We start from the raw sequence: 12798 nt of genomic DNA, 5'->3' as shown, positions 1-12798 counted from the left end.
GGTACCGCTGTACTGGTTAAAAGTCTAGCAATAACATTGTGCACCACCGGGGGTACAATACGAATTCATGGGGAGATCTGCCATTATATTTTTTTATCAGAAACGGATCAGGAAGGGACAAGGGATAAGTTGGCGGTAGAATTTCATATAAAGCGCCCTGTCATTTATTCATTGATCTTACATGCGCTTATTTACGCAAAATGCCCCCACGGATCACGGGGCCCTACGCACAGTGTGTGGTCCGCGTAAAGGAAAGGACGGACTATAAAAACAGAACCAGCACACAAACTGTGAATATTTGTGCAAAAAGATAACCCAGCAGGCACAAGATATTAGGAACTTGTTGATATAGGTCCTGATGTCGAGCAACTTAAAAATAACGTTGAAACAACATGCTTTTTGACGACATTTAATCAATGTTGGGTTCTGACGTTGATTTTAACATCGAATTCTGGTCATTTCCCAACCAATATTCTATAACACAAATACAACGTTGAAACAACATGCTTTTTGACAATGTTTAATCAATGTTGGGTTCTGACAATCTGACCATTGAATTTTGGTCATTTCCCAACCAATATTCTACAACACAAATACAATGTTGAAACAACATGCTTTTTGACAACATTTATTCAATGTTGGGTTCTGATGTTGATTTGACCATTGAATTTTGGTCATTTCCCAACCAATATTCTTCAACCCAAATACAACGTTGAAACAACATGCTTTTTGACGATGTTTATTCAATGTCAGATTGTGACGTTGATTTGACCATTGAATTTTGGTCATTTCCCAATCAATTTTCTACATCACAAATACAACGTTGAAACAACATACTTTTTGACAACATTTAATCAATGTTGGATCCTGGTGTTGATTTTACGATCAAATTTTGGTAATTTCCCAACCAATATTCTTCAACACAAACCTAACGTTGAAACAACATGCTTTTTGACGACATTTAATCAATGTTGGGTTCTGACGTTGATTTGACCATTGAATTTTGGTCATTTCCCAACCAATATTCTACAACACAAATACAACGTTGAAACAACATGCTTTTTGATGACTTTTAATCAGTGTTGGGTTCTGACGTTGAGTTGACCATTGAATTTTGGTCATTTTCTAATCAATATTCTACAACACAAATACAACATTGAAACAACATGTTTTTGGACAACATTTAATCAATGTTGGGTTCTGACATCTGACCATTGAAGTTTGGTCATTTCCCAACCAAAATTCTACAACGTTGAAACAACATGCTTTTTGACGACGTTTAATCAATGTTGGGTTCTGACGTTGATTTGACCATTGAATTTTGGTCATTTCCCAACCAATATTCTACAACACAAATACAACGTTAAAACAACATGCTTTTTGACGACGTTTAATTAATGTCAGGTTCTGACGTCGATTTGACCATTGAATTTTGGTCATTTCCCAACCAATATTCTACAACTTAAACCTAACGTTGAAACAACATGCTTTTTGACGACATTTAATCAATGTTGGGTTCTGATGTTGAGTAGACCATTGAATTTTAGTCATTTCCCAACCAATATTATACAACACAAATACAACGTTAAAACAACATGCTTTTTGACGACGTTTAATCAATGTAGGGTTCTGACGTCGATTTGACCATCGAATTTTGGTCATTTCCCAACCAATATTCTACAACTTAAACCTAACGTTGAAACAACATGCTTTTTGACGACATTTAATCAATGTTGGGTTCTGACGTTGAGTTGACCTTTGAATTTTGGTCATTTTCTAATCAATATTCTACAACACAAATACAACTTTGAAAAAACATGTTTTTGGACAACATTTAATCAATGTTGGGTTCTGACATCTGACCATTGAAGTTTGGTCATTTCCCAACCAAAATTCTGCAACGTTGAAACAACATGCTTTTTGACGACGTTTAATCAATGTTGGGTCCTGACGATCTGACCATTAAATGTTGGTCATTTCCCAAACAATATTCTTCAACAGAAATTCAACGTTGAAACAACATGCTTTTTGACGACATTTAATCAATGAGGGTTCTGACGTTGATTTTACCATTGAATTTTGGTCATTTCCCAACCAATATTCTACAACTTAAACCTAACGTTGAAACAACATGCTTTTTGACGACATTAAACCAATGTTGGGTTCTGACGTTGATTTTACCATTGAATTTTGGTAATTTCCCAACCAATATTCTTCAACACAAATACAACGTTGAAACAACATGTTGTTTGACGACATTTAATCAATTTTGGGTTCTGACGTTGAGTTGACCATTGAATTTTGGTCATTTTCTAATCAATATTCTACAACACAAATTCAACTTTGAAACAACATGCTTTTTGACAACGTTTAATCCAATGTTGGGTTCTGACGTTGATTTGACTATTGAATTTTGGTAATTTCCCAACCAATATTCTACAACAACATGCTTTTTGACAACATTTAATTAATGTTGGGTTCTGACATTGATTTGATCTTTGAATTTTGGTCATTTCCCAACCAATATTCTGCAACACAAATACAACGTTGAAACAACATGCTTTTTGACGACATTTAATCAATGTTGGGTTCTGACGTTGAGTTGAACTTTTAATTTTGGTCATTTTCTAATCAATATTGTACAACACAAATACAACTTTGAAACAACATGTTTTTTGACAACGTTTAATCAATGTTGGGGTCTGACATCTGACCATTGAAGTTTGGTCATTTCCCAACCAATATTCTACAACGCTGAAACAAAATGCTTTTTGACGACGTTTAATCAATGTTGGGTTCTGACGTTGATTTGACCATTGAATTTTGGTCATTTCCCAACCAATATTCTACAACACAAATACAACGTTGAAGCAAAACGCTTTTTGACAACGTTTAATCAATGTCTGGTTTTGACGTTGATTTGACCATTGAAGTTTGGTCATTTCCCAACCAATATTCTTCAACACAAATACAACGTTGAAACAACATGCTTTTGGACGGCACTTAATCAATGTTGGGTTCTGACGTTGAGTTGACCATTTAATTTTGGTCATTTCCCAACCAATATTCTACAACGTCGAAACAACATGCTTTTTGACGACGTTTAATCAATGTTGGGTTCTGACGTTGAGTTGACCATTGAATTTTGGTCATTTTCTAATCAATATTGTACATCACAAATACAACGTTGAAACAACATGCTTTTTGACGACGTTTAATCAATGTCGGGTCCTGACGATCTGACCATTAAATGTTGGTCATTTCCCAACCAACATTCTTCAACAGAAATTCAACGTTGAAACAACACGCTCTTTGACGACGTTTAATCAATGTTGGGTTCTTACCTTGATTTTACCATCGAATGTTGGTCATTTCCCAACCAACAACGTGGATCCAACGTCAGACATCAACGTTGTCTCAATTTACAAACACAACTCTTTTGCATCGTTGTTTAGAAGTCTTTTTTTTTAAAGGACATGTTTGCATAATCAACGTTGCATCAATGTCTTGTGCCCGCCGGGAAGCCTAATGTTTGAAAAAATCTGAAAGACTCAATTGAAGAAAACACTACGACTACCGAAGTACTAGAAAAATGATTGGATTAAGGATCTGCATAAAGGTGCAAAATGGTAAAAACTATTTTGAGAACAAGTCCGGTATATTGCACAGCTTTAGGCACAAAAAGAATGTATAATATGGGACCTTTTTTGCTTCATTCAAATAAAATAAAAACAAAACACTAATTCACCAGTGCCTGAATCCAATTGAAGGGAGATGAGAAGTAATAATAGAAAGGGACGGCAGTTTAAAACGATACATGCAAAGGTTCAGGGTGTTAAAAGTGCTCGTCACCGCCTGCCAACCTCACGGCCGATGTATTATTCAGTTGGGGTGGACAGCAAACTTCAAATGCACCAATGCTCACACCACAACTGATTCATAGGCTTGGCGCTAACTACCTGAAGGTGCACGATTGATGCAGTCACAGGACAAAGGAATGATCCCATAAATAAAACAAAATTGGAGGGGCATGAGGAGGGAATGTATTGCCTGAGCCCCCCTCCATTCTCACGCACATGGAGTATTTCCCCTCCCGTGTGGAAATACAGGTATGTGTACTCCTCCCACAGAAATATGTCATTCCACGTCCCCACACCTGCCATTATTTATTCATTGTTATTCCTCCACCAGAAACACACTGTAATTAGATATTGATCACATAGTCGATGTGATGAATTAAACAAAATGCCCCCCGAACGTCTTGGTTTGCCATTAATAGCTTAGACCCGCTTGCATAAACCATGACTCAAAGACTTAGTCCAGGGTGGGGGTTTTTTTGGTGGTTTTTTTCGTATTTTCTTCTAAGTTGTCACTCACCATGGCCATAAACACACACAACACACGCCGTGCAAGTCACGCCGATTGCACACGGCGTCTCCCCCGGCGTCCTCTAACTGGATTCATGGCGTTGCTCGTCCATGTCAAGCTGTGCCACATTGCATCCGCTCTCTACTGGTTTGACTCATGCCGGATTTTGTGCGTGTCCCCCAGTTGTGTGTTCACTACCACATTAGCCCCTCCCACACCCCCCCTTTTAGGCTGTTAAGCGCATCACACAAGTGCACATGAATAACTGATGGTTTCTCTCAATTGCACGCAGTGCGGCCGAATGTCTCGTCCCTAGGTGTCGCTAACCGAAAAGAAGGTAGGCAACTCCGATTGTGCAAGTGTTACTTTTCAGTTGTTTTCACAGATTTGTAGAAACGCAAAACGCTCTTGGGATGCGCCGTTTTGCAACTCCTTGCACATAATTGTGGTGCGTTCAAGGACCCTGGATTGACGTGACAAACACCAGTCACCAGTTTTTAAAGAGAGAGGGAAGCCTAACTTCCAGGAGGTGCACTAATAAAATTATTATCATAGTAATAATTATGTATTCACTATTAATTCTACGTGTATCAGCTCATCGCTACTGAACACTCTGAAGTAAAGGAAAACTTTGCAGATTTATAATCATTTTTAAATGAATAAACACAGGTTAAGTGATTATTTCAATTCATACTCTGGCCGTTTTTTATTGAATGATTAGTTTTTTTACTAGACAGAACAAATATATATAGACTTTGGTTACGCAAACCGATTGTTGCAGCAGCTGTCCGGGTGGTTGGTCTCAGACAATCACAATTCAAATATCTAATTTTGAGGGGGAAAAAATGAAATACTGTTGTATTTTGTTAAAAAAAAAATTTAAAAAATTTATAAAAATGTTTTTATAAAAAATAAAAACATTTTTTTTTTTACTAGACAGAACAAATATACATAGACTTTGGTTACGCAAACCGATTGTTGCAGCAGCTGTCCGGGTGGCTGGTCTCAGACGATCACAATTCAAATATCAAATTTTGAGGGGAGAAAAATGAAATACTGTTGTATTTTGTTAAAAAAAAAATTAAAAAAATTAATAAAAATGTTTTTATAAAAAAGAAAAACTTTTTTTTTTTTTACTAGACAGAACAAATATACATAGACTTTGGTTACGCAAACCGATTGTTGTAGCAGCTGTCCGGGTGGCTGGTCTCAGACGATCACAATACAAATATCTAATTTTGAGGGGGGGAAAAAAAGGAAATACCGTTGTATTTTGTTAAAAAAAATGAAAACATTTTTAATAAAAATGTTTTTATAAAAAATAAAAACTTGTTTTTTTTTACTAGACAGAACAAATATACATAGACTTTGGTTACGCAAACCGATTGTTGCAGCAGCTGTCCGGGTGGCTGGTCTCAGACGATCACAATTCAAATATCTAATTTTGAGGGGGGGGAAAAAGGAAATACCGTTGTATTTTGTTAAAAAAAAAATTAAAAAAATTTATAAAAATGTTTTTATAAAAAATAAAAACTTTTTTTTTTTTACTAGACAGAACAAATATACATAGACTTTGGTTACGCAAACCGATTGTTTCAGCAGCTGTCCGGGTGGCTGGTCTCAGACGATCACAATTCAAATATCTAATTTTGAGGGGGGAAAAAGGAAATACCGTTGTATTTTGTTAAAAAAAATAAAAACATTTTTTATAAAATTGTTTTTATAAAAGATAAAAAACTTTTTTTTTTTTACTAGACAGAACAAATATACATTGACTTTGGTTAGGCAAACCGATTGTTGTAGCAGCTGTCCGGGTGGCTGGTCTCAGACAATCACAATTCAAATATCTAATTTTGAGGGGGGGGAAGGAAATACCGTTGTATTTTGTTAAAAAAAATAAAAACATTTTTTATAAAAAAGTTTTTATAAAAAATAAAAACATTTTTTATTTTTTAGAATTAACAAATATACATAGACTTTGGTTACGCAAACCGATTGTTGCAGCAGCTGTCCGGGTGGCTGGTCTCAGACGATCACAATTCAAATATCTAATTTTGACGGGGGTGGGGGGGGGAGGAAATACCGTTGTATTTTGTTAAAAAAAAAAAATTAAAAAAAATTATAAAAATGTTTTTATAAAAAATAAAAACATTTTTTTTTTTTACTAGACAGAACAAATATACATAGACTTTGGTTACGCAAACCGATTGTTGCAGCAGCTGTCCGGGTGGCTGGTCTCAGACGATCACAATTCAAATATCTAATTTTGAGGGGGGGGGGGGGGGAAGGAAATACCGTTGTATTTTGTTTAAAAAAAAAAAAAAAAAATTTATAAAAATGTTTTTATAAAAAATAAATAGAAAGAAATACATTTGTATTTTTTTAAAGGAATAAATAAAATAACAATAATAGTAATAACAATTAAACAAAACATAGCACGCTTGTGGGAGAATACGTAATTGTTTTCTACTTTCCAGTAGGCTATAGTTATCATTTAAATCAGGGGTGCCCAAACTTTTTCCTTCCAAGGGTCATTTTTATAAAATCCCCTGAAGGAAACCTGCAAAACAGGCTTGTAGGGATGATATAGCGTCTGTGTTTTTTCCTGACCTAACGTATATCTAGATTATATGTATTATTTGTGCACTATTGTCAAGTGATGCACCGGAAATTTGGTCTATCATCCCTACAAGCCTGTTTTTCAGGTTTCCCTGCTCGTCAGGGGATTTTTTTTAATCCCCTGAAGGAAACTTGCAAAACAGGCTTGTAGGGATGATATAGCCTCTGTGGTTTTTCCTGACCTAACGTATATATAGATTATATGTATTATTTGTGCACTATTGACAAGTGATGCACTGGAAATTTCGTCTATCATCCCTACAAGCCTGTTTCGCAAGTTTCCCTGCTCGTCAGGGGATTTTATAAAATCCTAGCATATATATAGATTATATATATTATTTGTGCACTATTATATATTATATATCAATAGTGCATCACTTGTGCACTATTAAAATGTGATGCATCGAAAATTTTGGTCGTCCAAAACCGAACTGATTCCCGAGTGCGGCCACCCCTGCTGCTCACTGCTCCCCTGACCTCCCAGGGGGTGGGACAAGGGGATGGGTCGAATGCAGAGGGTAATTTCACCACACCTAGTGTGTGCGTGACTATCAGTGGTACTTTAACTTTTAATATCCACTTCCACCGGGGACTGCGCCTTTAAGCTCGCCCAAAGATGACGACAAAAATCCCATTCGGGTCACATTGCGTTTAGACTGAAGTCACATTTGAAAAGATCAGATTCCAATCGGATTCAGGACTGGATTGGAAGCACTTTGGAGCGTTTCGAGCGGCAATAAAAATGCGATATGTGTCACTTCAGATCAGATTTGGTGTGCAGTGTAAACATGGCGTAAGTCTCCTCATGAGAATCTCATTCTGTGCAAAATCCTCTTAGACACAAACTCGGATTCTTTGTCCCGTTTGAGCACAACGAGAAGAAAAGCGGGAAGACTTTTTTTTTTTTTTTTTCCGGCGGTTTCGTGCAGATTGATGTTCGGGCTCATGTCGGCTTAATCCATCATGCAGATACGTGGCGCCGCCTCGCAAACAACACTCCGCTCGCCGTGTGTGTCAGTCAGCCAGCCAGCCAGCGTGCGTCTTATTCTCCATTTCTACTGTTTGCTTCCACGACTGGAGCACAATGGGGAGATTGATGCCTTCACTGCCAGTCCGCTTCCTCACACTTTTTAGAGTGGGACATTCTTGGCTGGCCTCCAGCGAGGTGGAGGGTCGTTAGTCAGAGGCTGGTTTGTGTCGGGGGGAAACAAACACACACATTCTTGTATTTGTTACCTTCTTGAGACCTCTGAAAAATGCCTACCTCTTTAGGACCACCCTTTCTAGATATATAAAGATTTGTATTTACAACAATAATGAGATATACATACTATGAAAATGTAAAAAAGGTCAATTTTTTTATTTTTTTATTGTTTTTTTGTTTGAACGGTAGTGTATATATATATATATATATATATATATATATATATATATATATATATATATATATATATATATATATATATATATATATAAATAAATATATGTCTATATATATATATATATATATATATATATATATATATATATATATATATATATATATATATATATATATATATATATATATATATACATATATAAATATATAAATATATATATATATATATATATATATATATACATATATTTATTTATATATATATATATATATATATATATATATATATATATATATATATATATATATATATATATATACAGTGCCCTCCAAAAGTATTGGAACAGTGAGTCCAATTTGTTTATTTTTGTTGTAGACTGAAAACATTTGGGTTTGACATCAAAAGATGAAAATGGGACAAGAGATCAACATTTCAGCTTTTATTTCCAGGTATTTACATCTGGATCTGATACACAACTTAGAAGATAGCACATTTTGTTTGAAACTACCCATTTTTCATCAGAGCAAAAGTATTGGAACATGTGACTGACAGGTGTGTTTTGTTGCCCAGATGTCTCCCAATTACATTGATTATTCAAACAATAAATAGCACTGAATGTCTGAGCGCAGTTTCAGATTGGGTAGGATAGGTTTTGCCTGTGCAGACTGCATTTAGAGGTAGAACCAACATGAAAACCAGAGAGCTGTCTATGGGTGAAAAAGAAGCAATTGTGAATGTGAGAGGAGATGGACAATCAATCAGAGCCATTGCACAAACATTGGCCATAGCCAGTACCACCATTTGGAATGTCCTGAAGAAGAAAAAAACCACTGGTGTACTAAGCAACAGACGTCGAACAGGTAGACCAAGGAAAACATCAGCAGTTGATGACAGAAACATTGTGAGAGCTATAAAGAAAGACCCTAACACAACCGTTCGTGACATCAGCAACAACCTCCGGAGGGCAGGAGTGAAGGTATCCCAATCTACTGTTCGCAGAAGACTTCATGAACAGAAGTACAGAGGCTACACCAGAAAATGCAAACCACTCATTAGCAAGAAGAATAGGAAGGCCAGGCTGGAATTTGCCAAAAGGTACAGAGATGAGCCTCAAAAATTCTGGGAAAAAGTTTTATGAACTGATGAGACAAAGATTAACTTCTTCCAAAGTGATGGAAAGGCGAAAGTTTGGAGAAAGAAAGGATCTGCTCATGATCCCAAACATACAAGCTCATCTGTGAAACACGGCGGAGGTAATGTCATGGCTTGGGCTTGCATGGCTTCTTCTGGGACGGGCTCTTTCATCTTCATTGATGATGTAACACATGATGGCAGCAGCAAAATTAACTCAGAAGTCTACAGAAACATTTTGTCTGCTAATTTAAAGAAAGATGCAACCAAAATGATTGGGAGATCCTTTGTCATGCAGCAAGATAACGACCCAAAACACACTGCCAAAACAACAAAGGAGTTCATCGTGGCAAGAAGTGGAAGGTTTTGCACTGACCAAGTCAGTCTCCAGACTTAAACCCAATAGAGCATGCATTTTACCTGCTGAAGAGGAGACTGAAGGGAGTAACCCCCCAAAACAAACAACAACTGAAAGAGGCTGCGGTGAAAGCCTGGAAAAGCATCACAAAAGAAGAATGCAAAAGTTTGGTGATGTCAATGGCTCACGGGCTTAATGCACTTATTGAAAGCAAAGGATTTGCAACTAAATATTAAGTCTTATTCACTTTAATCTATTTTAAGTTTATATGTTCCAATACTTTTGCTCACCTAAAAATGTTGTGTTCCATTACAATTAATGCTATCTTCTAAGTTGTGTATCAGATCCAGATGCAAATACCTGGAAATAAAAGCTGAAATGTTGATCTCTTGTCTCATATTCATCTTTTGATGCTAAACCCAAATGTTTTTAGTCTACAACAAAAATAAAGGAATTGGCCTCACTGTTCCAATACTTTTGGAGGGCACTGTATATATATATATATACACTACCGTTCAAAAGTTTGGGGTCACCCAAACAATTTTGTGGAATAGCCTTCATTTCTAAGAACAAGAATAGACTTTCGAGTTTCAGATGAAAGTTCTCTTTTTCTTGCCATTTTGAGCGTTTAATTGACCCCACAAATGTGATGCTCCAGAAACTCAATCTGTTCAAAGGAAGGTCAGTTTTGTAGCTTCTGTAGCGAGCTAAACTGTTTTCAGATGTGTGAACATGATTGCACAAGGGTTTTCTAATCATCAATTAGCCTTCTGAGCCAATGAGCAAACACATTGTACCATTAGAACACTGGAGTGATAGTTGCTGGAAATGGGCCTCTATACACCTATGTAGATATTGCACCAAAAAGCAGACATTTGCAGCTGGAATAGTCATTTACCACATTAGCAATGTATAGAGTGTATTTCTTTCAAGTTAAGACTAGTTTAAAGTTATCTTCATTGAAAAATAAGGACATTTTAATGTGACCCCAAACTTTTGAACGGTAGTGTATATAATTAAGACATATATATATATATATATATATATATATATATATATATATATATATATATATATATATATATATATATATATATATATATATATATATATATGTGTGTGTATATGTATATGTGTTTATATATATATAAAACAATATATATATATATATATATATATATATATATATATATATATATATATATATACAAAATAATATATATATATATATATATATATATATATATTTTATTTTTATTTTGTATATATATATATATATATATATATATATATATATATATATATACATATATATATATATTTTATTTTTTTTAAAATTTTGTTTCATTAATCTTGTCCAAAGGGGGCGCAATTCAATTTCTTACAAACACTTGTTATTTCATATGTTGACCAGAGGGGGAGCACTTTTAAAAGCGACACACAGTCAATTTGAGAAATCCCTCCTTTTTGGGACCACCCTCATTTTGATAGATTTCCCCACCAGGGGCTGAAAATGAGGTGGCGACTTGTCCAGGGTGTGACCCGCCTTCCGCCCGAATGCAGCTGAGATAGGCTCCAGCACCCCCTGCGACCTCAAAAGGGACAAGCGGTAGAAAATGGATGGATGGATGGATGGGGTGAAAATTAGACATTCTCTATTAGATGCAATGGTTTTCCGTATTGAGACCATGATTTATGTCCTAACTTGGTCACACCTCCTCATATGGAAGCTACTTTTCCTTGTTGATGTCTCAAGACGCATTGACATACAAGAACACACACATTCTTGTATTTGTAACCTTCATGAGACCACCGAAAAATGCCTACCTCTTTAGGACCACCCTTTCTAGATATATAAAGATGTGTATTTACAACATTAATAATATATACATACTATGCAAATATAAAAAAGGTAAGATTTTAGTTATTTTTTTATTTTTGTTTTTAATTGTTTTTTAATCTTCATTATTTACTTCGTTATTTCAGAATGTCTCTATATGCATTAATTTAATTTTTTATTATTTTTGGCCAAAGGGGGCGCATTTCAAATTCTTACACACACTTGTTATTACATTTACATTACATTACATTACATATGTGGGTAACCCCCCCTAGAGGGGGGGGGGGGGGGGGGTTCCCACATATGCGGTCCTCTCCAAGGTTTCTCATAGTCATTCACCGACATCCCACTGGTGTGAGTTTTTCCTTGCCCGTATGTGGGCTCTGTACCGAGGATGTCGTTGTGGCTTGTACAGCCCTTTGAGACACTTGTGATTTAGGGCTATATAAATAAACATTGATTGATTGATTGACATTTGTTGACCAGAGGGGGAGCACTTTACATTTTTACACACACTTGTTATTTTATATGTTGACCAGAGGGGGAGCACTTTAAATGTGTACACACACCTGTTATTTCATATGTTGGCCAGAGGGGGAGCACTTCAAATTTTTACACACACTTGTTATATCATATGTTGACCAGAGGGGGAGCACTTTTAAAACCGACACACAGTCAATTTGAAAAATCCCTCCTTTTTGGGACCACCCTCGTTTTGATAGATTTCACCAGCAGGGGTGCAAATGAGACATTCTCTATTAGATGCAATGTTATTGGGACCATGATTTATGTCATCACTTGTTCACACCTCCTCATATGGCAGCTACTTTTCTTTGTTGATGTCTCAAGAAGTGTAAAAATACAAGAACACACGCACACATTTTTGTATTTGTTACCTTCTTGAGACCTCCAAAAAATGCCTACTTCTTTAGGACCACCCTTTCTAGATATATAAAGATTTGTTCTTACAACATTAATTACATATACATACTATGCAAATATAAATAAGGTAAGCTTTTAGTTATATATATTTTTGTGGATTTTTTTGTTTGTAATTGGTTTTTAATCTTCATTATTTACTTCGTTATTACAGTATGTCT

The 12798-nt window shown here is 35.6% G+C and overlaps 1 protein-coding gene across 2 annotated transcripts in view; it reads left to right on the top strand.

Moving 5' to 3' along the window:
- The window catches only part of LOC133630232 (netrin-G1-like), a 226741-nt gene that overhangs the window by 145060 nt on the left and 68883 nt on the right, over positions 1 to 12798 (top strand). For both annotated transcript variants that reach the window (XM_062021699.1, XM_062021698.1), the window contains exon 4: positions 4661 to 4705. In XM_062021699.1, coding sequence (XP_061877683.1) covers positions 4661 to 4705 — 45 coding nt within the window. The remainder of the gene's footprint in view (positions 1 to 4660; positions 4706 to 12798) is intronic.

The sequence above is a fragment of the Entelurus aequoreus genome, linkage group LG15, assembly GCF_033978785.1.
Source record: "Entelurus aequoreus isolate RoL-2023_Sb linkage group LG15, RoL_Eaeq_v1.1, whole genome shotgun sequence".
Classification (NCBI taxonomy): domain Eukaryota; kingdom Metazoa; phylum Chordata; class Actinopteri; order Syngnathiformes; family Syngnathidae; genus Entelurus; species Entelurus aequoreus.
Note: the sequence above shows the minus strand (reverse complement) of the source record. Positions and strands in the feature narration are given on the sequence as shown.